The following is a 25306-nucleotide window of genomic DNA, read 5'->3' as shown; positions in this document are numbered from 1 at the left end:
TTCAAAGCCAAATTTCTTTCACATAAATATTACGTGTGATAGTTCTTGATTTTATTAGAAATAACAAAAAGCCCGTAAACTACAAGGTTGCCCCCCGCCCTTTTTTTTTTTTTGCCAAATTTCTGTTACATCTTGAATCCTCCACTGTTTGAATCCATGTTTACTTTTCTGCAGTCTTCTTCTTTCCTGCCTTTGCTGGCACAGTGCTGCATTTCTTGGAATATGTGAGATAAGTAGTGTGAAAGTATTTGGTAGGAATATGTTGTATTGTTCATGTGGATCCAAACAAACAACAAACAAAATGGGGACCCACTGGTAAAACCATTGCTCTGCAGACTATAAGAGGTCAGAAACTCCACAGGGTGCCTTGAGATCCTCTTACCCTTTCACTTTCCAGCAGGGTTTCTGTGCAGTTTACTGATGTGAAAGTTCAAGTGTTAACTTTCAAATTTCTCAGTTGCAAATCATTGCCATTTGGAGCCACCAAATGCTTTAAAACTGTATTGTATAGTATTATGAAATCATAAAACTGAATTCTACTGGCATTCAATTACAAAAATGTTAGTTTTGTATTCTACTACTGTTTTACCAGGGTTAATTTTAAACCTGCCACGAATGAACGCATGATTTGTAAGGTTGGTCAATCCTGGTGTAAGGATCAACTTTGTTTAACAGTACAACCCCCAGCCTACAGCACAACTTCTTCTTACTTAATTCATCCATAGTTTCTTTTATTTTTATTTCTTCAACCAAGTTACTGTGGATAGTTACTTTTTTTTTGATGAGTTGCAAAAGAGAGATTTACATCTAAATCTTGCTATGCAGCACTATTGTATAAATAAATAAGAAATCAATCTGGTACCTTGTATATTTTTGTATACTTGTGATTATAGTGTTTATGGGAACAATCTGTGCTTGGCTGTCATGATCTATTGTTGTCTTTCTGAGAATTGATAGTCTCACTGACAGCTATAAAGTCCATTGTCCAACCAGAAACTCTGTTTGGCCCATCAAGACAATCAGAAACTGAAATTTAATTTCCGTATTACTCCATCTAAAGCTTGGAAATAACAGAAAGTCATACCAATGACTGATGGTGAGTTTTCCCTTGCTCCATGCCATACAATGACCCATGTCTCTACCAAGTCTCATTGAACATGAACGGATCACACAGAGGTCAAACGCTGTCAACTTTTCAACATCTGTTTGAACCACAAGTACAGACAAAACAACTCTGTTTGACTCTGACTGGTCGCCTTTAGAGTATAAATGATTTACAATTTCAGTAATTAGATATGTGTACCGGGAACAGTGATCACACTGTCATGTATTTAAAAAAATAAACAAGATTATTCTCTTCCTTCTCTCTTTGGTTTATGTAATCAGACTGAGATGTGTGTTCACATTTGTTTTGTCTGTCAGGTAAAGGAATGTGTACCTGTAGGTACAGTGTGTAAATATGTACATGTCAGAACTGTGCACCAGACCCCCGAGGATCAGCCCGCTGTCACTCACAAAGAGTCAAATACAACAGCTTGTTCAGTCAGGTGAACGTCAGGCGATGTAGCGTAAAGAGCATGAAAATTTGCATATGGCGGAGCTGGGGTGGATGAATGGGTCAAACAGACGAGGGACTTTCACCCAGGAGACTGGGATTCATGCCCCATGTGAGACCAAAAGTCAGCGTTAACTTGCTTCTAGTTTGGTTAACGTATGTAAGTTACTTTACACTCATTCTGTAAGTTACGTATATCATGATCGTATTTATTTTAACCCAACCGTTTCCTAAATCTAACCAAGTAGTTTTAAAACTCAAGTTTTAAAAGTTAATGCTGACTAGCTTTTACTTTACATAACATACGTAGTTCACTTAATTAGGTCTCATTAGTTATGTTACATTATGTACGTTAACTTACATGGCATGCATGCTCATTTTAACCCAAACCATGATCTTTTCGTAACTTAACCAAGTTATTTTGTTACTTATACTTAACCAAGTTGTTTTTGCAACATCTTGTGTGAAGTCAAAAATCAATGCGAACTTGCTTTTAATTTATGTAACATGCGTAAGACACTTAAGTAGGTTATGTAACATATGTTACATATGTAATGAAAGCTACATTATGTACATTATATGTGTTTATTTTAGCCCAAACCAAGATCTTTCCCTGAACCTAACAAAGTAATTTTGTTGCCTAAACTTACCCAAGTCTGTTTTTTTTTTGTGCTTTTATTTTGAAAGCATACCTGGACTTTGCATATTTTTTTATTGCTTTCTTGACCACAGAGCTCTAGATTAGCTAATGCTGGAGGAGTAGCTACAGCATCATAGTCTGAAGCATAGGGCCACTGACCAAGCTGCTGTTTGGAGAGTTGGGAGTGACAACATGTTGCTAAAATGTGTTATTAAAACACTTTGACATGCTTACCAACTTCCTTTCCACACCACATTTTAATCACACAGCTCACACTCACTTTAATATCACTTTCCCTCTTATAAAAGCACACACAAAATACACAGCGCACCAGAGATGCTTGCTGCTGCAACCACACTTGGGCACAAATTAGTTTTCTCGAGGGATAATGGCAGTGAACGCAGATGAGTCACCTGGCAGGAGACAGCAGAACAGTCAGAGGATAATTCTCTGTTATGATTGGAATTCTGCCCTTCCCTTCACTTAGCCTACCTTAACACCCTACGGGTGAAAAAGAGAGCAAGGTGGGAGGTAGAGGAAGACGAGGAGGATAACAGCCTAAACCACAAAGTGAGGTTTCAGATTTACTCTATTAGCTCAAATAGAATGCGCATTAAGAAATAGAAATTGAAAAAAAAATGTTATTATCTTGTTTGGTTCATTTAAGAGTAAAATTGTTGTGTTGTGATTATTCAAGAAATAATTTTTAGGTGGGTCCTGTCTTATCATTACGGTGAGGTTGCCAGGCAGAAACTAAGTTTGTTGAACTATATTTGTAAATGTGACCTACTACATGTGGGCATTTAAAGAAAAAGTTTTACTACTTTTAATTCTCAGGAAGGAATACAGAATGATTATCTGGGGTAAACTGCACAACTTCAGATTCATTCGTTTTGTTTAATTCTTATTTCATTTATTTTCAACCATGCCCCCAAAAAGGAGATTGAAGCGGCAGATTTTACAAAATGCATTCCTTTACTTAACAGGAATTATTTGTAGTCTGGTTTGATGTAACTGTATTTCCTGGTGGAAACAGTGGACTTTCAGAGTTGTAGGGCTTGTACACATTCTGCAGTGCTAGAAAGAGGTTTTGATAATGAAAAGGGGGAAAGAAAACAGTCATAAATTGGGAGAAATACAGGAGCATTGTGATCCTGGGAGAAAACAAGAACAGGGCAATGAAAATCATGAGTCTTCTGGGAAAATCAGGAGGGTTGGCAGTTCTCATTATTTAAAATGAAATAAATTAAAAGAATTTCCCCAATCAGAGGAAAATCTATAAAATTTCTCTGTCTTTAAGTGTTTTTTCCTCGAGCTCCTTGCAGACAGAGCGCATGCTTGGGAGATGGAGACGAAAAAAAAAATCAAGATAAGTCATTAGCAATCAGTGTGTCATTCCTATTGCTCCGTTTCTCTTCCACACAAGCACACATGCTAAACATTACCAGTGTTGTAACTCCAAGGAAGTTAATTTTATGTGAGCTTTGCATAAACATTAATTTTTACATCTTTCAGTCAGTTTGGCTTTCCTGAGCTGCATAAAATCTCTTTGGCCTTCGACAAGTTTGCAGTTCAGGACCACAGAAGCCGCTTGTAAATAGCTGTGTAATTAAATGGAGCCATTCAGCAGGCCATTGATTCCAGGCGTATCCATACCTATACAACAGATGTAACCAGCAGTGTTAATCACTTTATTCCTGTTTATGCTGACGCCTCCAGTGACTCCTTTTTGGACATTTTCTTAAGTTTGGATGTGTCTTCTCAGTTTTTCTTTGTTGATGCATTACAATGAGCAGAACAAACACTTGGCTGGAAGCTGAGCGGCAGGCTGGATTTCTCTATCTGTCATTTTCCCTCTGTCTCTGTGTGTGCCGTAACATCTGGAGTCAATTGGACAGTATTAGGGCTCAGACATTGGCGGGTGAAAATCCCTGTGGAGGATTTGCTGGTTTGGCACACTGCTCGCTAAGCCCCATCACTAAGCACCCTGACCGCATCATCACTGGGGTCTCCACGGTAACTGCAATGCACACCAGCCATTGCCACTGGCTCAAATGGGTCCAGTTGTGGTTTCCTGAGCCAGCAGGTTGGAAGCGCAATGAGAAAAACAGTTCCATCTACTGTAAAGAATCAGCTGATTAGTCAAGCAAGTAGATTTTTAAATCGGCGTTTAATTTGATGTTTCAGGGAAACTGGTCAAACCCTGTTGGTGGTCCAGACTTTCAGCCAAGTGTCTGCTTATCAAAGGAAACCTCAGGCACTGATGCTTATCAGTGAGGTCAGGTGTATTTATTTAGCGAGACAACATGGAGCATTTTTGATAAACACTGGCCCAATTCTTTATTTTACTTTAATTTAATGATTTATGATTAGTATTTAACTAATATCAAATGTGTTAATCACATTTTTATTTTATAATAATATTTCCATAGTAATAAACAACAATATTCTAGTCTTATTCTGTCTTTGCTAACTCTTATTTTAGCTGCATTGTTACATCTGTCATGTCTGTTTCCTGAACCAACCACAGTTTTATCAAACTGTTTTTGTTTTTTTGCTTTACTAAACGCAGCCTTTACTTTTGACTCTATTTAAATTGAAAGTGAAATACACCAGCTTACTTAGAAGTGCAACTGTTACCTTTATAGCCTTTTACGTAACAGTTGTGACTGTTATACTTTTATTAAAGTTACATTTTTATCCCAAACCCATCCTTTGTATACTTAAAAAGTGGATGTTAAAACTTTATAGCTCTGTCCTCTGTGCAATTGACAATCCAAGTTAAATGCTAGAATTTGTGTCATATTTTCACCTAAATAGCTGCCTCTGTCCATGTACTGTAGTTTTGACCAGTAAAGGTCCACTGTGTAAGATTTACAAGGATTTATTGTCAGAACATAGCAGAAATGGGATTAGAATCAGCCTTTTGAATCAACAGAGGTCGTCATGTTGCAGGCTGTGTTTAGCGACCACTGTTTTTAACTATATTTGTTGCAAGCAGCTGACTATAAGCAGCTACATGTGCGTAATGGGACACAAAAAAGATCTGGGATCATGTAAGGTTTGTCCTATTTGCCCCAGGACAGCATGCATAAGAATGAAACAGACACACACGCACACATACAGGACATGAAAGTTTTCTAGTAGTTACCACAGGGGTTGGCAGAGCCACCATGAAACACATTTAGCTGTGCGTCAATTACAGCACAGTGGGAACCTGTTTGACTAATCAGATTGCTTTGCTCAAAGCGTCCGTTGTGTAACTGAGTCAGTGGAACAGCTGAACACTCAGCGCCAGCAGCATCCACCTGAAAAGGTGCAGCCAAAACAGGCTTGTAAGGCCTGTTGTCTGCAAGTACGACAGACAAAATGCAGCTTAAGACTTTAAGGAGTCATGTTGTTTTGTACGGCTGAGATTCGGGAGATCTCTGCGCTATGAGCTGCAGCATTTAAATTCACGGCCCACTGCTCTGCTCCTGTGGACTGTGACTCAACTATCACAGACGCATGCTGTATTCTCCTCCTGCAATCATGCAACAGTGAATCCAGTATTAGGTTAAAGCAGGCATCTGTACTTTTTTATGCTAGCAACCAAAACAGAAGTTTAATCTCTTGCCCTTAAACCCCGGAGCAGCACAACATGACCTCATGTGTTCTTGTAAAATCCACACAGAGCAAATGACACATTTGTTGTCCCAAGAAAAGTAGTTGCTTGTTCAAGTACTGGTGTTTTTGGACATTACAAGTAAATGTCACGTCTGTTTGCCTGAAAGTGGAGGATTAAATCACATGATACCAATTTGGATTAAAGGTGAACAGAGAGCTCATAATGTCCAGCATTATGTCTCATTATTGATTTCCATTTGGACAGTAAGATTGTTTTCAGAGAGGCTAAGATCCTGGGTCAATTGTCTGACTTTTTTCTTCTCCTTTTCCTTCTGAAGTGTCTGACAGCAGTTGGCTTGCCTTATTAAACGTTTCTGCCAGTAGATTACCAGGCTGGCGTCCCAGTTACAGTCAGTTCAGAGGTTAGACAGTGATTTGCTGGTCACTGTCTTTTTCATCCCAACTCCTTAAAATAGCTTAATCTTCTCCCTCTTTTATTTCACCCTTAGCCTCCCTGCCATATTCAATTTTCCATTTCTCCTCACATGACCTCTCATGATTATCTTGGCAAATTAGGGTATTTAAATGTATGATGAGGGGCCTCACTGTCACCGTTTTTTCTTCCTCTTTTTCCTCCCCATTCTCTGGGTTTGTATTTGGTACTCAGATTAAGGTACTCAGCTGTACATCCTGCACTTTTTGCTCTGACAAACGACAGTCAACTGCAACCATAAGGTTTGATATTTGTAGCAAAAAATCCTGTTCATGCTGTGTTATTTTTGTGAAGTCAAAGTCATATATACATGTAAAATCCCCAACTTTTTATAGTCTGAGAACGGCTGGCAGAGTGAGACTTTGAAAAGAGACGTTGCAAAGACAGTCAAGTAAGGCAACTTGGGCCCTTTTTGTATCTTAACAATACAATAAAATAGATGTCTGCTTTTGGCCATTGACCATCATTAAGTTTCATTTTTTTTTCTTCCAAGGAAAAAAGTTGGGACACCAGTATTTGGCCGCCTTTGCACATACAGATGTTCTTGTGAAATTAAGGGACATCTGTATAAAGTCTGAACACTACAACATTTGCATTTCCATTGGAAATAAGATGATACACAGTATATAGAACTATAAAGCAAATACTACAAGTGTCTGCGTAGATTAAATTTAGGTTTTCCAATTTCAATCTTCTTTTAGCTCTGTTTTAGTCTCCACCAACCTCTGACAATAACATTTGGCTTTTCATTAAAGTGTGTGTGTGTTCCTCTGGTCCAGTCACAAGGAACTCATTGTCAGTGTCATAACAACATGTTGTTTTGGTCACTCAGTAATGTGCACACATCACAGATAACACAGATATTTAGTGGGATGAACTGACTTTACAGCAGATCACATGGTTCCAGTTCTACCAGTACAGAGTTATGTTATACTCCATTTATCGTTTTTGAAAGAAATATTGTTTTCTCACATTATTCCCACAATTCTTCTTTGCTGTGCTTCTGACTAATATTAAGTTACTGTCAACAAAATTTAAGGTCTCCTTGAGCTTTTCACATTAAAAGCCTACCTAAAAATGGAACACTGCAAAATTAAAGCTTCTTAATGTGAAAATTTTGGCAGAAATGTCTCATACGTGATAACTTGGTAAGTTAACATTGTTGTGGTGTCTCCACTGGTCGGCTCTCTTTCTGCCGCCTTGCTGCCAGACGTCAACAATGCCTGATTCTATCATTACTTCAACTTAATCAGCCAGATGGGCTGGTGTCTGTCCTGCCTGCTCTAACATGCTATTCCTCTGCTGCCGGTAAACAGCGCTTTTCCTTTTCATGCCCTTTACAATCCAGTTCACCAGAATGAAGTGGAGGGGCGTGTATTCAGTTATTCCTGCCAATTACTGTCGTGATATCACCACATCCCAATGTTGTATTACATCTGCACTGACACCACTGTAACTGTCATCCTGTAGATGGTAAATGTGCAGGAGGCTCCGTAGGTGAAAAATTCTGTTTTTAAAATATGCATATTCAGAGAAGGGATGGGGTAGATTACTTTAAAAAAAATCAATGTAATTCATATTTTATTTAGAAGTATAAAGGAGGACTTATCACAACACCTTACTACAGTAAGCATTGAAGCTGGTGTTGTAGTTTCATGTTTGTTTGAATTACCACTTTACAGTACGACTGAGCTTATAAATAGTTTATTAATGGTTTATAATTAGTGATTAATTAGATAATTATTAACTCATTAGCAGAATTAATTTGTAGTAAGCAGTATTGGGATCTAGCCAAATAGTGAGTCTGCATGATGTATGAAAACTGTGTTATAACTGGTTTAATAGTTCATTACTGATTTATAAAGTGCTCACAAGGTTAGTCTTATTGTAAAGTGGTAAAGAATTAGCCTGCAGTTCTAACCTGTCTATGTCCTTTATGATTCTCCATGCGCACAAAAACAACCACAGACATTCACATGCACACACCCACACACAGGAACACACTAAAAGAGGCCCAATGCATATGTAGTTATACGCACACAAGGACAGGAGGGTTGTTTTTGAGACTCATTTAAAAAGATGAGGCATGTGCATTTGCTCATAGAAACACACACAAAAAAAAGAGTTTGACACATTTTTCTCAGTGTGCTCCCCTCCATTACAAACCCCAGTGTGTGTCAGGCCGCTCTTTCATGTGCGTCAGATTTACATTCCTCGAGGTGGGCCACATTGCTCAAAAGTTAAGACTCACAGACAAACAGAACAAACCCCGACATGATCTGACTTACATCGCCACAGGCTGCGCTGACATTTGCAGAAGCACATGCACACACATTCGCTCTCTCTTGCTGCACGTACTGGTGTCAGTATAGGATTGTTTTCCTGACTTTCTTTTTTTTTGGCAGTGAAGTGTTTCATTTACAAACGGCAAAGGGCAAAATGTAAGGTATAAACACGTAGTAAAGCCACACTGGCTGAACGACTCCTGTGCCGTTACCGCTGCAAACTCACAGTTAGAAGCGAGGCCACACAACCTTATCTTTACTTCTCATCATTCTGCAGAGAAAAAGACAACTGCAAAACATCTTGATAATAAAGACAGGCTAAGGAAAGTGATAATAGTGTTAATAGCTGTTCTGGCAAGACTGGAAGGCGGAGAGAAAAGTAGGGCTGCCGCGTGACAGTGTGAGTCAAATCATCAGTCAGAGACCCCTCAGTCGAGTGGAAATCTTCAAATCAAACAGTCTTTTTGCACAGGGAGAACATTTTAAATGAGGAAATATATTCTTATATTAGCTGGCACACTTCTTAAAAAGGAAAATCAGGAAAATGAAAGTTTCTGCTCTTGTAGTTTAGAGCAATGCAACAGCATAACAGGCTGTAAACTTTATAAACCGAGTATCTACATCACAACAAACTCCTAATGACAACGGACAGCAGCTGCACAGCACTGCAGCATCAAGTTGGGTGATCTGGAATAATCTGATATCTCTCCTCGACGGCATTCATATCAGTGCATTGTTTATGCACGGTAAAGAGCCAGAAATAGTTGTATGAAGTCCAACGCACCCTGAGTTCCAACATTGTGAAGGTGTGTGGGAGGAGTGGGTTTCAAATGCTGTTGGACCATCCTGTCCACCCTGAACACTGATACCATTTCCACTTTACTTACTGTGATTTTACCTGGTGTGTATCTTAGTTATCATGTGATGGTTCATGTGTGTGTGTCTAGATAAGGTGTAAGTTATTTAGAATTTCAGCTTATCCAAAGTTTATCCAAAATGTTGATTTCTGTATCTGTACTGTTGTAAAGCCTCGTGGACGCAGTTAGGTGAACCCAGGATGCTCACTTCCAAAATCATTAAACTGAAACAAACACTGACTTTCCAACTTGCTGGCAAACTAAAGTAATGACTGACAGTCTGGAATGATCTGAGGCACTCTGATCATAAACTTAGAAATCCTTTTTTCAATCATGGATACGCCAACATGTTTTGACTCAGCCGAGTCTTCGTCATACCCTGATGAACTACTTTTTTTGTCAGTAAGTTGGACAGTCAGTTTTTCTTTTGATGATTTTTTTTTTTTTTGCCATACTACTTTTTTGCCCCTGTGCAGCACTCTTCCTTTTTTCCAAATACCAGTACACTGTTCTTTGTCTCCTAAAGAAAACTCAGACTATACCAAGAAAAAAAAGCTTAAAATTTTTTGCAAATCTCTGCTGGTTGCATCTGGCAGTTATAATGGCATTGAAGTGGATGCTTCACTATCACCACCAGGTTTAAATGTCATACCATGCTGCCTAACCTGCATGCGCTTATGAAAAACTTAAAACTTCACAGTTATAAGACTGCCCATCACCCATCCATCATGTCACAGTCAGTTGCAGTACGTCACAGCTGAGGAAACCTGTCTGTGCCCCGGCTAAGACGCCTCCATGCCGAGGCTGATTATCTGCATCAATCCCTCAGGAGTTCACAGCTCAGAGGCCACGAGCCTGCAGCCTCTACCTGTGGCTCCCACACACGGCGTGCAAGAGACACGCTTTTTTGGCAAATGTAACCTCAGGGCAGCTCTTCCATGCTTCCATCTTATAAGATCTGCTCTTTCGCATTTATGCCGACTTGTGTGTCTGCAGTAGCTCTGAGCTTCAACAGAAGCGAGTGGCAGATTAACAGCTCCAGTGAGCGTAGAGAGCAGGTGAGACGAGGATCTTGGCATTTTACCCAGATCTATTTTCTAGGGAGTAATTAGCACTGGTATTTTGAACACAGAGAAACATGCACACAGTACCTTTGTACTTTGTTTGACAGGTTGTATAAATACACTGTAAAATCAAGATCATACAAGAATTAAGTGGAATCAACTAATCTTTTCTCATTAACTTGTTGTAACTTGTTTTCTCAAGTACAACTGAATTTATTTGACAAGAAAACTTAATTTGCTTTGCATCATTACAAAGTTATTTCAACTTGACTTTTCAAATTCAATCATCTTAAAATTTTCAGGCAGGCTGGACACAAACCCTTTTAGGTTAAAACAACTGGCCTGTTTTTACTTTAAAAAAGCAGCTTGACCAGACTCTATTGATTGAACGTTTTTGGAGTTTATGGGGTTGTTTATGACGGACACAACAGTCTGTGTGCGAGCAGGGTTTTAGAGATGTGTGAAAGCACAAGCGGATAGAGAAAGGAGAGAAGTGAGGATGAATATAGCAGATAGGAGTGTGAGATGATGAGCGGATGAGGCAGGGATAATGTCAGAGGGAGGGGGAGGCGGTCGGGACACTGACCTAATGGGTCTTGAGCCTTCTAAACTGAAGATATGAAGGGAGCAAACAGAATGAGACAAACATTGCTAACTTGTGTGCAAACATTAGCTCTTCTAAAAAAAAAAAAAAGGAGCATTTTCACTCTGGAACGAGGCTTTGGTTTAATGATGCCTTGCGTAATTCAGTTTGACCTGAAAAACTTCTGATGTGTTTGCTAAAGGACAGCTCCATTGTGTTTTTTGTTTTTTGAGCTTTCCATATCAGTTTGTAGCTTCCCAGCAGTGTTCCTTATCCAAACAGATCAAATTTTGTGCTCATGTTTTGGTGCCAAAATGCTGTCTTCCCAACAGTTTCCCACATGAGCTGAAGCAGGTATTTGCATAACGATGTTGCTACATATAAACCCCCCAGGTTGAAGGAGGGGAAGCGAGGGTCTGAGCGCTGTAACAAACATCTGCCGGCTGCTTTTTGCTTTTGGAGCTTCCATTTGAAAAACCTGGAAAATAACTCAGATGGAGTCAGCCCGCAGGTCTTGTGATGGTGGGTGGGTGCAGTTTTTGTTTTTCTGTGTGTACAAGGTCAGTGCATTTTTCCCCAGTCTGCTGGATTAAAGTTATTGAATAATGGCCTTTGTCAGGCAAAAAACAAGCCCTTAAATCAAGGTTATACAGAAACAAGCAGAGAGAGGAGGATGTACTGAACAGGCAAAGAAAAAGCTGATGGGAGACAGGCAAAAAAAAAATGAGAGAAACATGATGAAACTTGTAACAAGGAAGTTTTTTTTTAACTCTGCGTTTCAGTTAGTTGTGAAAGCTGACAGTCACCCTGCTTGCCCCTCATGTGCACATTGTACAAAAAGTTCTACACATATGAAAGTGACAAAATATTTAAGTCAATCTGACTTACGCTTGTGGTGCTCTAAAACTAAAATGCAGTTTACGTTGCACACACTGTCCACTGCACCTGTTAATAGTCTTTATTAACCAGGTATACAATACAGTTTTTTTTAACTGCAGTGGTTTCCACCTGGAGAACATCCTGTTCTTTCCCAGAAAGGTTTCTAAGAAGTTCTCGTCCTAAAATGCACAGAGAACAGTTACATCAGATCTTGGTAAGTGGCGTTACGCTCTACAGCTGGGTCTACTGAGTGGAACGGAGCAAGTCTTCATTTTGTGAGTCTGTGTGTGTGTCAGTGTGGTACAATGTGGTCCTGGAGACACCTACTGTGCAGACATGACCACAGAGGTGGTTTTGAGTAATGTGACAGGTGTTTATATGTCTGTGGACAGATTTTGTCAACATAAAAACATATAGAATCAGTACTGTGCAAATGCAGTCACAAAATGTTATAGGTGTGAAGAGATCAAAAAGAAGGCGGAGCTCAGAGGCAGGTGGTCTACTGAGAACTCATAGGTCAGAACTTCGGCAGGCGTTGCGTCTGGTGTGATCCCATCGCACAACAGTCTAGTTTCTTATCTCTGCCAAGTGTAAGCATGGAGGGGATCATGCGATCACTGGCGTGTGCATGTGTGACCAATGGATTTGGAACTTGTCCGAAAACATTTTTTATGCCTCCCCAGCAAGGGAAATGGCCAGAGATGTTTTGCGTTCATCCCACTCTTGTGAACATGATATCTCAAGAATGCAAAACAAATGTAACTGTAATCTGTAACACTTACTGGGAAAAAAATTAAATTACAGCTACTGATTTAAATGCTGGTGATTAATCCTTTTGACAGGAATAGGTGTAATTTTGAGATAAGCGCTTATTTGTGTCTTGTCAAATAGAGTTGTGGGATTTATGTCATTATTGTGTGGTTTAATTGCAGGTAAAAGTGTAAATGCAAATGCAGAGAAGAAAAAAATAATTTCTGACACATTAAATCAAAAAGAAGCAGAACACGACCAGCCATCCAAAAGTACACAATACATTTTCACACGTTACATGACTTGTGTTAATCTCACAGATAATCAAACACTTAAACCACTCCCTCATTATGTTTTCTCTTCCTCCATTCATCCCTCCCAAACGTCTTCCTTCACTCCCTCTTTTGTCCCAGCGACCAACCCGTCTGCCCCTCGCCACTGCTCGAGGGGAAAGATTATCCAAATCATTCTGACATTTGGATTAAGGAAACTGGTCGTTCTCAGTGTAATCTCACTACAGTAGAGTTGACACTTTAATAACTGCCTCATCAAGCCCTGACCTGTCCTCAAAGGTCTGTCTTGCGTGTTAGTGTCAGTAAATGAAGGTGGATAGAACACTTCATCTTTAGTCATGTGGTGGCTAATGTGCTGTCACAACATGAGTAAAAATGTAAAAATGCTAGACATCTGTGCTGATGATTATAGAGACATGAGCTCTGGGTGGTGACTGACAGGATGAGATACAACAAGGTGTCTGACACTAAATCTGTCTGTCTATAATACTGTTCTACATAACGTTGCTGTGAGCAGAAAGTTTTGTGAGAGTTTTGAAGAAGAGTTTTGAAACCATCCCTGTTGAGATATTTAGTCATTTGAGACGTGGCTGCTAGAAAAAAAAATCATACAAATGTTGTCTTTTTTCCATCATTTCGTTTACTTATTGATGCCTTAAAAATTACTTTCTCTCTGACACAGAGCTTTTATTGAATTTCCAGTTTGAGTTCGATTGGGTTGAATATGTCAGTGCATGTTTGAGGTTTTAGGGTAAACATGTGATACAATAAAAGCGGTGCACCTGTATTCATATCCTTGCAAAATAGCTTCTATAACCAACCTAAGCAACAGAGGCAAGGAGTACAAGCCAATCAAAGGCAGAGTTCCTGCAGTGAGGTTGAAAAAAGATGGCATCAATCATTCGGGGCCTTTGAAGAAATTAATTCATAACAGCTGTATGGTGCAATAATAAGGTATGGTTGTCACAGCTTTTGAAACGGGGGCATGCAAGAAAAAGTTTGGGAACTACTGCACTCGAGGGAGCCTGCGTACTACCAGCGGCACATGTACCACAGTTTGAGAACCTAGGACATAGAGTTTACATATTATTAATATTCTGCCCTTTAATTTAGACTGGCAGCTACATTTTATGTGAGAGTTGATTAAGATTGGCGGAGTGATATGATAAAAGAAGTGATGTGCCACGTTTGTAGCTGGTGTTCAGTTGTCCTACACAGATGATGCTGTCCCTGTGCTCTTGCTTTACCAACAGCCCTGAAGTAGTTTAATTCAGTAACAAGCAAGTTGATAGTTAGTACTAAGACTAACCAGTATTACACTATTGGCAGCAGGTTTGTGCCCTGCTAATTTTGAGCCGAGTTTTCCCAAGATTTATCAAACTAACTGCCTCACACAGTCATAATGATGTTCGGCAGGTAAGATTGATCATGTGAGTCGGCATGCTAACGTGCTGCTCACAAAGCAGGCTGCAGCTGATGAAGCTGAAATGTCTTTGGTTTTGCAGGTATTTGGTCATAAAGTACTTGACGAAGTGAAGGAAAAGTGAGGGGATCACCAAAGTCAGGTGGCTTCATCATCTGGGGATCATGAATGTCTGTATCACATTTCATGACAAACATCTTCATTTTCAGAAAGGCTTGAGAAAATAGTATTTTGATACTAAAACATATCTACAGAAACCAAAATTTGATTTGTTTGCATTTCAAAACATTAGGAACACTTGTGGGAAACTACAGGATGATTTAAAAGACCACAAAAACAAAGAAAATACTGCCCATTAAACACTGAGCACAGATAATTGGACACTTCTTTTTGAAGAAGAGCCAATCAAGTCCAGCTTTGACATGTTTATTGGATTCTGCCTGGAAAAACCTGATTGAAATTGTCTGTGTTAAGTATTTTTGCTCATGTATTGGACACATCAGTGAAGGAAAACTTTCCAACAGAGTGTCTCTTTCAAAAAACCTAAAATGATGAAGTATGAGTAGACAAAACAAGGCCCTGTTTGTTGTTATGGAAGTGTCTGAAGCAACACAGTGATTGTAAGGGAAAGACTTCTTGATTGACATCTTGATTTATGAGTCCATTGATCATTTCAGGCAGATTTGTGGCTGGACAACAGGCAGCTAGCAACAGAAATTGCCAGGAAACATTGAGCCAATATTCATGGTAAATGAATGGGAATCACATGGGGCGAGGTGGTGGTGTGGGAAGACAAAGCCTCATAACTTTGCATTCCAGTTTCACCCAGTTCTGTGCCTATTTCAGGCCACAGTACCATCTGAATGTCACATGAAAAATATATTTTCCTTGAGCAATTATCCATCTAAGTGTGAAGCACAATGCTCAGAGGCAGATGGTGAATTTCTTGAAAACATGCTTACTACCATGTCCAATCCCTCCTTGTGCAAGGAGAAAAGTCAGTTTAAGGAAAACTGTACACTTACAGAAGAGATGCAGCTCACCCTAAAAACAACACGCTGATAATGAGCACCAGTTCTGAATTTCCTGTCCTGAACACAACTTCACAGGATCTCCAACGTCCTGCAGGTGAATGTGAGGAATCCTCTGAAGCTCCCTGAGGCTTCAGATGTTTCTTCTTGCCCAAACCTGCTCCTTTAGCAATATACAGTATGTACACACTGTGTGTGTGTGTGTGTGTGTGTGTGTGTGTGTGTGTGTGTGTGTGTGTGTGTGTGTGTGTGTGTGTGTGGAAGCAAAGTTGTGATGATTGCTGAAGCGAAAGGATTCCTCTTTGAGTTGATCTTTTTGGCTGATGGGACACTTAAAGGACATTTAACCCCAAAATCAAAAATACACATCTTTCCATTGGTCTGTAGTGCCATCTAGATAGATAGTTTGGGTGTGAGTTGCAGAGTTTTGGAGATACCAGCCGTAGAGATGTCTGCCTCCTCTCTAATATAACGGGACTAAATGGCACTAAGCTTGTTGCTCAAAGCACCACAAAACAAATACATTTGAAAAATTCAAAACCAGCATCTCTGAAATCATGACCCAGTCACTCAAGAAAACGAGTGACGACGTTTTGAATCATGCAAAAGGGAATAGCTTTCTGTTTTCATCTTGGTGTCGCACGAAGTTATACACACAAAGGATGAAGGAAGGCCCCATCTGTCATTTTAAGTGTCTCCTATCCAGATAAAATCCAGATGTGGTCTGACACAGTACATTTTCAGCCACATGCTGCATATGCACCTCTGTCAGCCAGGTCACAAATCTGATCACAGTCCGCCTTGGTTTCCTGCAAATGAGTCTCTCTGTCTCATGCACATGGAAAATGACAACTAATTTTATTTTCTTCAGTGAAACTTCAGCTGCTTCAGAGGCTACTCACAGGAGGAGTAAATATTCAGACTGGATGAGAGATGGATGCATCTTTTCAGTCTGTCCAGTGGCTCAGATGCATTTACGCTTTGCTTTTTAAGATTGAATAGCATAAATACGCACAAAGTGTAAATGGGTTCAAAGAGAACTTGAGGGTTCAATCCTGCATACTTCTCACCAAGTTATTATAGTTTGTATATTCCATTTGTTACAGTGGTGCAGTAGTTGACTTTTATTTCATCTAATTTTTTGTTTTTCAGTTTAACTAATTCAGTTTAGTTAGTTTATCAGTTTTAGTTTTTTTAATAATATGGGGCTGAATGAGTTTGATAAAATATGTAATCACAATTATTTTGACTGATTTTGCCAATGATCATTTTTGCATCATAATTATCACTTTCACTGAAAAAAATGCAACTGATTTTGCAGCAATCTGTGCCAAACAAGGATGTTTGTATGTTAACTCTGTAGGATATGATGTGTAGACCAGGACATCCCTGCAGCCTGACAATATTTAATTTAAATGGTATTTTCACAGGCATTTCGCCTTTAACAAATGTTTCACCTCTTTCAATTTGAATATTGCAATAGGCCATATTGTAATTTTGATCTATTGCCTAGCCCTAAGATGGGGGAGATGTGTCAGAGGAGTTATTTAAGAAGTTCAGAAAAGGTAAAAACGCAACACTCTGTGAAGGCTCACAGTCATGCAGACATCCCAGTCTCAATCAATCAATCAAAAAAGTCAATCATGTAAGTGCATCAAATTATTACCAGCTACGACAACATGAAGCTGGTATCGTTTTCACCTTATGAGTCTGTGTGCGTGTCTCATGATTGCAAAATGTGATACCTACTGTAGCAGGAACTAACACAGAAATGGCTTTGGGTACGTTGCCAGGTGTAGTTTAGATCAAAATGAGGCTTTTATGATTGGTGTTGTGCAAGCAAGGGCGCCAAAAGTATGACAGATATGACTCATAGTCGTAGTGCCAGATAATCGCAACAGGAAATTGCAGATTTTATACTCATACAAATTGCTCTGAGTAGTTTTACCAGATCCTCCTTATATGTGGTCAGCAAAGGCTTCAGACCGTGATGATCGTAAAAAGTGAAGCTTGTGAGTTTTCATCAAATGCCGTTGTCATGATGACACATTATCCGCCATCAAACAGGAAGCTGTTGTAACATGAGTGCATACTGTGACTGGTGATGATTTCACCTTGTGAGTCTGTGTCATCATGGCAAAATGTGATCCTGCCAACGCCAACTGGCAGCAATTAACACAGAGGAGGTTTTGAATAGTTTGGCTTGTGTTTATATGTCTGTCTGTGGACAGCTTCTATCAACACCATATCATTCCAGCTGTGCAAGATGAAGTTATGAAACTTTACAGGTGTTTTTTAAAATCTAGTTTTTATTTTTATTTCATTTAAATGTTTTTTCTCACCTAGTTTTAGGGTGTTTGACTTCATACCATGCCGGAGAACAGGGGACACTATAATAGACAAGCAGTTCATTTGAAGCGTTCTGACTCCTTCCTTATAACAAATACCTGTTTGTATTTCTTTCCGTCAATGTGTCGCGTTGTCATCCATGTTAATCCTGCACAGCCATGCTGCCTCCAGGTCTGAGTCTCAGCTACTATGAAGAAAAGAAAAGAAACAAAAAAAAGAAGAAGAAAAGTTGATTAATTTGGACATTTTCAGGTGCTGTGTGAATCAAGTCAGCCAAAGGCAGTCTGAAAGACATGGAAACAAGCCAACAGACAGTTTGTCTTTCATTATCAGCTCTGTAGTCACACAGTCTACAGAATAGTGCGTCTGTAAATATTCACCTGGACGCCTTTGAAACAGGTGGACTCGTAATATCCTGACAATCTGTGGCTGCACACAAATATACTTTATTGCATTTTATCTTTGGGCAGCATTAACATCTGTCAGCCTCGTCCTTTTTTCCCCTTTATCTCTCTCACACATATTCGACTTTCACTGACTTCCTAACCTTAAACCTTAGTAGAACCAGCACCTAATTATAAACCTCACCCTGAACTCAAGTCCTTGTCCTAAAATAACTTCTTGTGGAGGTGAGGACGGGCAAAGTGTCCTCAGCGGGAAGGTGTTTCCTCATTTTCCTGTCCTTGAGCAGAAGTTTGTTCCTACAATAAGCATACAGAAACACAGAACAGCCACTGCGCACACAGTCAGATTATCGCTGTGCTTCGTTAGCGTCCATGAGCCAGAATGTCAACATCACAAACTAGAATGAAGGCTTTGATAGCACGGAGTATGGCAGCAGGAGGGAAAATTAATTTGTCTGACTGGATGCAGTTTTCCTGGGCCAGGCAACCAATTAACAAAGAGATCTTTATTCATACATTTGGATTTAATTGCCGAAGCAAGGGTTGTGTCAGTGTCACAGTAATGTCACGGTCGCAATTCTGATTTCTCACAAAACACTTTTAAAAAAAAGGACCAGGAAAGTCCCTGTCATCACATGTACTTTTTGATTTTCTTTGGGTGACCAAAATCCAGGATCAGCGTGGAGAAGCGGCTGTAGCAGACTGAATACATTGCTAGCAGGAGGTATATAGGATGCAGCTGGGGTTGGGGGTGAGCTTCAATCACATCTGCTTCTCCTGAGGGAGGGTTATTTCAGGCTGGGGAGCAGAACCATAAGGCTCACCTAAAAAGCACCCCTAAATATTAATAAAGTTTATAGCACCCAGATGTGCTTTCAAGGGCGGATACTGTTTTTTTTTTTAGTTTAATTTGTGCTTTATAACATACATAAATTCCTGTCAATTTAGCATGGCTTGGTGTTAATGCTGTATTTTCTGCCTGTGTCTTTGTCTGGGCTGTACAATCTGTTCAGTCCATGAAATCTCATGCAACAGCTGCAGTAAAGCATTGCAATGGGGGCGCTTCAATCTCGAGAAGAGAAGAGACCGCACCCTGCCCTTACTCAGTGTACTAAAATATAACAATATGCGTTTAATCTGTCACATTGTATTCCACGGGTCAGAAAATGAAAAGAAAAACAGGAGGAAGTGAATGAAAATGAATGAATAATTAATGAAAACATGGGACTCGCAGCTCATTCAAAGTCGTGTGATCATACAGACTGTATCCTGTGTGTATCATAACAGGGTCTATTTGTTTTAACTTAAAAAAGTTAGTGTCTAAACTGCCTTAAAATAAAAAAAAGTGTTTTCATTATTGTGAAGAAAAGCAATCATGACTTATCTTAAAATGTATTCCACACACAGCAAGTTTTCATCATTTTTTTATTCAATAAAAAAGAAGAGTTTCAACTCTGAAACAATGCATGCTGGGAAGTCTGCTAATATGCTGCTCATGTCAAGTGAAAAGACTTTATGTTAGAAGAACTTATATTTATAAATTCTTAAGTGTTCTGAAAATAAATGTAAAAAATGTAAGTGTAATCAATGTGAATTGATTGTACTTGTAGATTGACATTAAAGGGACAGTTCACCCCAAAATCAAAATTTCCAGTTGGACTGTAGTGCTATTTATCCATCTAGATAGTTGTGGTGTTTTGGAGTTGGCTGTCTGCAGCTTGTGGTGCTCAAAGTGCCAAAAAAAAAAGTTTGACAAGTTCAAAACCAGTGTCTCTTTGCAAAAATCATGACTCGGTCACTTGAGATAATGCACACACCTTATTGTGAACAGTTGCATGTATGAACTACTTTTTTTCTAGTTTTGATTATTTTATTTTATTTTATTTTGAGCAACCAGGTCATGATTCCCAGAAAGAGTCAAGGGTGTTGAGTTCTTCAAATGTATTTTGTGGTGCTTTGTGCACCACAGGACTAGTGCCATCTCTCATTATACTGAAGAGAAGGCAGACATCTTTACGACCGATATCTCCAAAACTAGGCAACTCAAAAACAGTATAGAGCATAGGACATACATATAGGTTTAATTCTGGGGTGAACTGCACCTTTAGGTTAATGAGAAAAGCTCAGGTGATTTGGCTACCACTTCTCTCTGGCAGAGTCACCTCTTCAGTGCCCTGGAACCTGAATGATGAGATATCATGGTTTCCACATCACTGAAAAAGTGTCATTTAAAAAAGAGGAGGCTTTAATTAATTATTTTCTTTATTTATTTATGCTGATTAAAGGCATTTCTGGTGGAGGAGTTCAGGAGTAGACTGCATGTTAGGAGGATGCAGCACGAGTTGAGGGTGAGCTTCATATGGGGGTAATCACATCTGCTTCGCTCATGGGAAGGTTATTTCAGGCTGAAGAGTGGAGTCACGAGTCACGGTCGTAAACCACCAAATTTTAATAAAGTTTATAGCACCCAAAAGTACTTTTAAGGGCAGATGCTGTATTTTTTTAGTTTGATTCGTATATCATAAATTCCTGTTAATTTAGCATGCTTTGGCGCTAACACTAGCATCTTTGTCTGGGCTGCACGGCTTTTGTTGAGTCCATTGAATCTCATGTGACAGCTACAATAAAGCATGTTAAAGGGGAAATTTTAACATCAAAGTCTTTTGACAGGTTTTGGGGAGTATGACTCCATATGTGAAATAAATGAGCTGTGTAAAGCCTTCCACAGCTCCAAAGGGTGTGTGAAGGCTGATAAATCGTCTTGAGCGATATCAGTTAAGGCAGCGTTGGTGGGAGATGAAGGCTACAAGTGTTTAGTGGAGAAAGAAGTGAGCTCACCAGGCCTGCTCCTCATCATGCTTCAAGCTTGAGGCTCCAGGCTTCATTAGCCACTACTAGCATAAAACACCCAAATCTCTGACCAAACTAACTGCCTTTATGTTGCACTATGGGAAATAGGCACTAGGTTTTGACAAGAAGAAGAATCGATGGAATAAAAATGTTTTGCATCGATTTTGATTTATTTTGTTTTAAACTAGAAGGTCAAAATAATTTATCCGATATGCTAATTTTTTGTGATGATTTTTTATTGGTATTTAGACATAATTATATGGACTATTTAGTTGAAAATAAATTCTCTGATATTAAATATTTTTGTGATACATTTTCTATTGGTATGTAAACATAATTATATAGATCACCAGTTAACTAAATGAATATAACCACAATTGTCCATGTATTGATCAATATGAAAGTGGCAATAATATGTATAACGAATGTATTATGTTAATGAGGGTGCTAACCAAGACTGTAGTGGTAAATACAGGGGTTACTCTCAACTTAGGCATACAAAACTGTGTGTGTTTGTGTGTCTGTGTCTTTTCTGAGCCGTTGATTGTAAGGTGACATTGGTGCTGAACAGATGCCCCTCCCTCCCTCCCTCCAACAGCTGTATCATCCAGCCATAACATCGCTGATGGGAACAATTCACCTCTTTTTTTGTTCCCTCCCATCTGTTTGTCTGTTATCCCTCAACTTTTTTCCGTCCTCATTTCTTTCAAAAGACATTTGAACCTTTACTTGTCACAGGAAGTTTTAGCGAACATGCGTGTGTGCACTGGATTGCAAGAGGAATAACAACTTCCCCAAAACATAAACTACACATCAACACCTGCAAATCTGTGGGAATACTATTATTACACTGTGTAGCCCAGAAGAAAAGTGCTATTTACATTCTTTTTTTTTTTTTTTTTGTCATAGACTGTATGCATTTTCCTGTAAGGGAACATTGGCAGCCGTTTTGAGAGGAAAAGTTTTGATAAAGTCACGAAACACTAACTGTTCAGCACCAAATGACGCCACCACGTGGCTTAATTTTTTTTTTTTTTTTTAAATTTATCTCCTGAAGTCATGGTGTTGGTGTTTTTTTTACTTTAAGTATGATGTTTATCTGTGCAAATGAACTCTTCACTCTGATCCTCCTTGGTGAATGTGTTTGATGTGGCTGCAGTTGGAAGGTGCTAAAACGTGGACTTTATGACTTAGGGTCAGTCAGTGAGCTGTCCCACGGGACAAATGGGGAGGAAAAAGAATAACACTTTCCTGCGGCTCTCACCACCAGCATCCCATGCTGATTAGGAATAATCATGTGGCGCTGAAACATCTGCTTTTGTGCCCATGAACATACATACACAAACATTAGAAAAATGCTCTCTGTAGGCACGATGTTATGTTATCTGAACCTCCTCCTCATCGCCACGGGGCTTTTAAAATCTTCTGGCGGTGAGCATCTGTTAAAGAAACTCAAACACCGAAACAAACAGGAAAAACGGAAAGTAATTTAGGCTCGAGCAGATGATCGGGTGTGCCCGGATAAAATGTACAAGTAAATATTGATTACTGAGGGCACCAGAGCTCACAACATAACTGAGCCAAAAGATGACACACTGCAGTAAGAATGGACGCTTCAGGTAGGGCCTGGTTTGGTAACTGTGTTGGCTTCAGCCGGAGGCATTAAAACAAGAACCCTGTCACAGCAGCTGTAGTGGTGTGATGCAATCTTTGGCTTTAAATCTCGATCTTTGAACATTTCAAGAACTACTGCTGATGAAAGTGTTTCTTTGATTATTTTGGAGAGTACAAATCAAGGAATTGTAAAGGTGACAAGACAAGAGTCACGAAGACTGCAAGAGGAAAGTGAAAACAGTGTTCAGTTCAGTGGTGGACTCAGGTTGTCTGAGAGGCGGGGGCCAAAAAATAAAAAGGACCCCAGTGGAAGGGCACGCTAGAGGGCACTTTATCACATTTTGTACACTGGAAGAGCCTCTATCATAGAGATGTCCAAGAGGGCCCTCTGGGGGAAAGTCAAACAGTTATTGGGTTTTGACAGCTATGTTGCTATGATTGTCCAAACTGGCAACTTTCCCATCACGAAACTGCCTCTCTCTCCAGTAAACTACATTTCACTATACAATTACTGTGAAATTGTGTAACTGCCACTGTTAAAGAGAGACAGGGACACCTCATGGCGATACTTAAGTGTGTGTTAATTATGTGAGTGTGAGCCAGGCTTCATTCTGCACATTTTAAATACTGGTGCCCAGCATTTCCATGCATTACTTGGAACAGAATTATGGGTGTTTACTGGCCGCATGGTATGCTGTACATGCAACAGCACGTTAGTTCTCATGAAATCTTTTCATACCGACACACACGCACACACTCAGCTGCTATTTACATTTTGGTAACTGAGTTTAAGCCGCAAAGCCTTTCACAAGTTTTCACAGCATCCTGGCGAAAAGTTGAACAATCCCTCAGGCAAGTTCAGGAGGAGCGTCCTTTTAATATGGTTTCTGAGCAGATTTATGGGCATTTGTCATGCTGAATTTAAAAAAAATCAGTTCAATGTATTTGTCGTGCAGTAAGGGTTTTAAGGTCATTAAAGGGAAAAGGAAGTCAAGAATACTTATTTTTCCTCCATAGAGATGTCTGCCTTCTCTTGAATGCAATGAAGCTGGATGGTACTCTGCTTGTGGTTCTCAAAACACAAAATACATTTTAAATAAATGTAAATTTGAAAAACTCAACAGCAATGTCTCTTTCCAGAGATCATTGCCTGATTACTCAAGATAAGCCACAGACCTTTATTGTGAGCAGTTTCATGTAGGATGTAGGGTCTGGTTTGAGCTAAAGAAAATAGTTCCTACATGAAACTGAAGTATTTCATGTTTCTCAAAAGTTTCTCTCTTTCTGTCTTTGCAGATCTTACAGGTGAATCTAGTGATGTCCATCCTGCTGTATGTGATGATCCTCGTGTACCTCTATGGTATCCAGGCAACCAACATGGACAGCAGTCGCCAGGGGCAACAGCAGCAGCAGCCGAGTCCCGACCCCTTAAACTCGCTTATCATCCAGCTGCTTCAGGCTGACCTCACGAGGGGAAGGTCCCGGGGGAACCAGAGCCAACAGGGGAAAAGCCGGGACCCGGAGCTCCAGGACACGTTGCCTCCTCTCCTCGCTGCAAACTTTCCTTTGGAGGAGCAGGGCGACGCAGAGCAGTGGGGGACAGGAGGCCGCAGCGGAGGGAGCAGCGACGGCGTGGTGGACCAGCAGGTGATGCTGCTGAACACGGACCTTCTTAGGCAGCACAAGCGGTACAACTCACCTCGGGTGCTGCTGAGCGACCGGCCGCCGTTGCAGCCGCCGCCACTGTACCTCGCTGATGATTTTGTGAACGGTGGACTAGACGGCGGGGCGCCAGGAAACAAGACACGAAAGAAGCGTTACGCTGAGCACAGAAGTTACCGTGGGGAGTACTCTGTGTGTGACAGCGAGAGCCAGTGGGTGACAGATAAAACCCAAGCAGTGGACACCAGGGGGGACCCGGTCACTGTTCTGGCCAAAATTAAAACCAGTGCCACGCAGGACATCAAACAGTACTTTTACGAGACACGCTGTCGGACCCCAAGGCCCTTCAAGGGCGGCTGCAGGGGCATCGACGACAAGAACTGGAACTCACAGTGCAAGACGACACAGACGTACGTTCGAGCGCTGACGCAGGTTCGCAACTCGGTGGGCTGGAGGTGGATACGCATAGACACTTCCTGCGTCTGCGCATTGTCAAGGAAACGTCATAGGACGTAAACGAGCCCTGCTGGGGACTACCTGTTTGGAATTCTACTTCCTGTATAGGATTTTGTGTGCTCCCTGCCACAGGATTATGTTTAACAGGGGTGAAGAGCAACATTCTGCTACAAAATGAAACTTCTACTGAAGAAATCTTGGGTCCATTTCAATGATATTTCACAATTATGTGCTGCAAATCCACAGGCCACTCAAATGCAGCGCTGCTGTTACAGAAGAACTCATCTGAGAGGGGTCGGGGAGGGAGGGAGTGAGTGTGCGAGGGGGAACTGTACATATAAATTATTTAAATTATATGAAATGCATGTAGTTTATACATGTTTATCTATCTATATATGACGTATGAATATATTTCTGTTATTTATTGAAAGAAGTCTTCTTCAAAAGGAAAAAAATGTCTATAAAAAAGGAATGAAACAATGAACTCATTTTGAGACTATAATACAGAGCTG

General features: G+C 40.1%; 1 protein-coding gene across 1 annotated transcript in view; it reads left to right on the top strand.

Moving 5' to 3' along the window:
* Window positions 1-24909, top strand: part of ntf3 (neurotrophin 3) — a 46471-nt gene extending 21562 nt beyond the window's left edge. Inside the window, exon 2 of the mRNA XM_084710831.1 lies at window positions 23973-24909. Within this exon, the coding sequence (XP_084566957.1) occupies window positions 23973-24854 (882 nt within the window). The 3' untranslated portion in view covers window positions 24855-24909. The remainder of the gene's footprint in view (window positions 1-23972) is intronic.
* The last annotated feature ends 397 nt before the right edge of the window (window positions 24910-25306 follow it).

The sequence above is a fragment of the Lutjanus erythropterus genome, chromosome 22, assembly GCF_056507025.1.
Source record: "Lutjanus erythropterus isolate fLutEry1 chromosome 22, fLutEry1.hap2, whole genome shotgun sequence".
NCBI classification, from domain to species: Eukaryota; Metazoa; Chordata; class Actinopteri; order Lutjaniformes; family Lutjanidae; genus Lutjanus; species Lutjanus erythropterus.
Note: the sequence above shows the minus strand (reverse complement) of the source record. Positions and strands in the feature narration are given on the sequence as shown.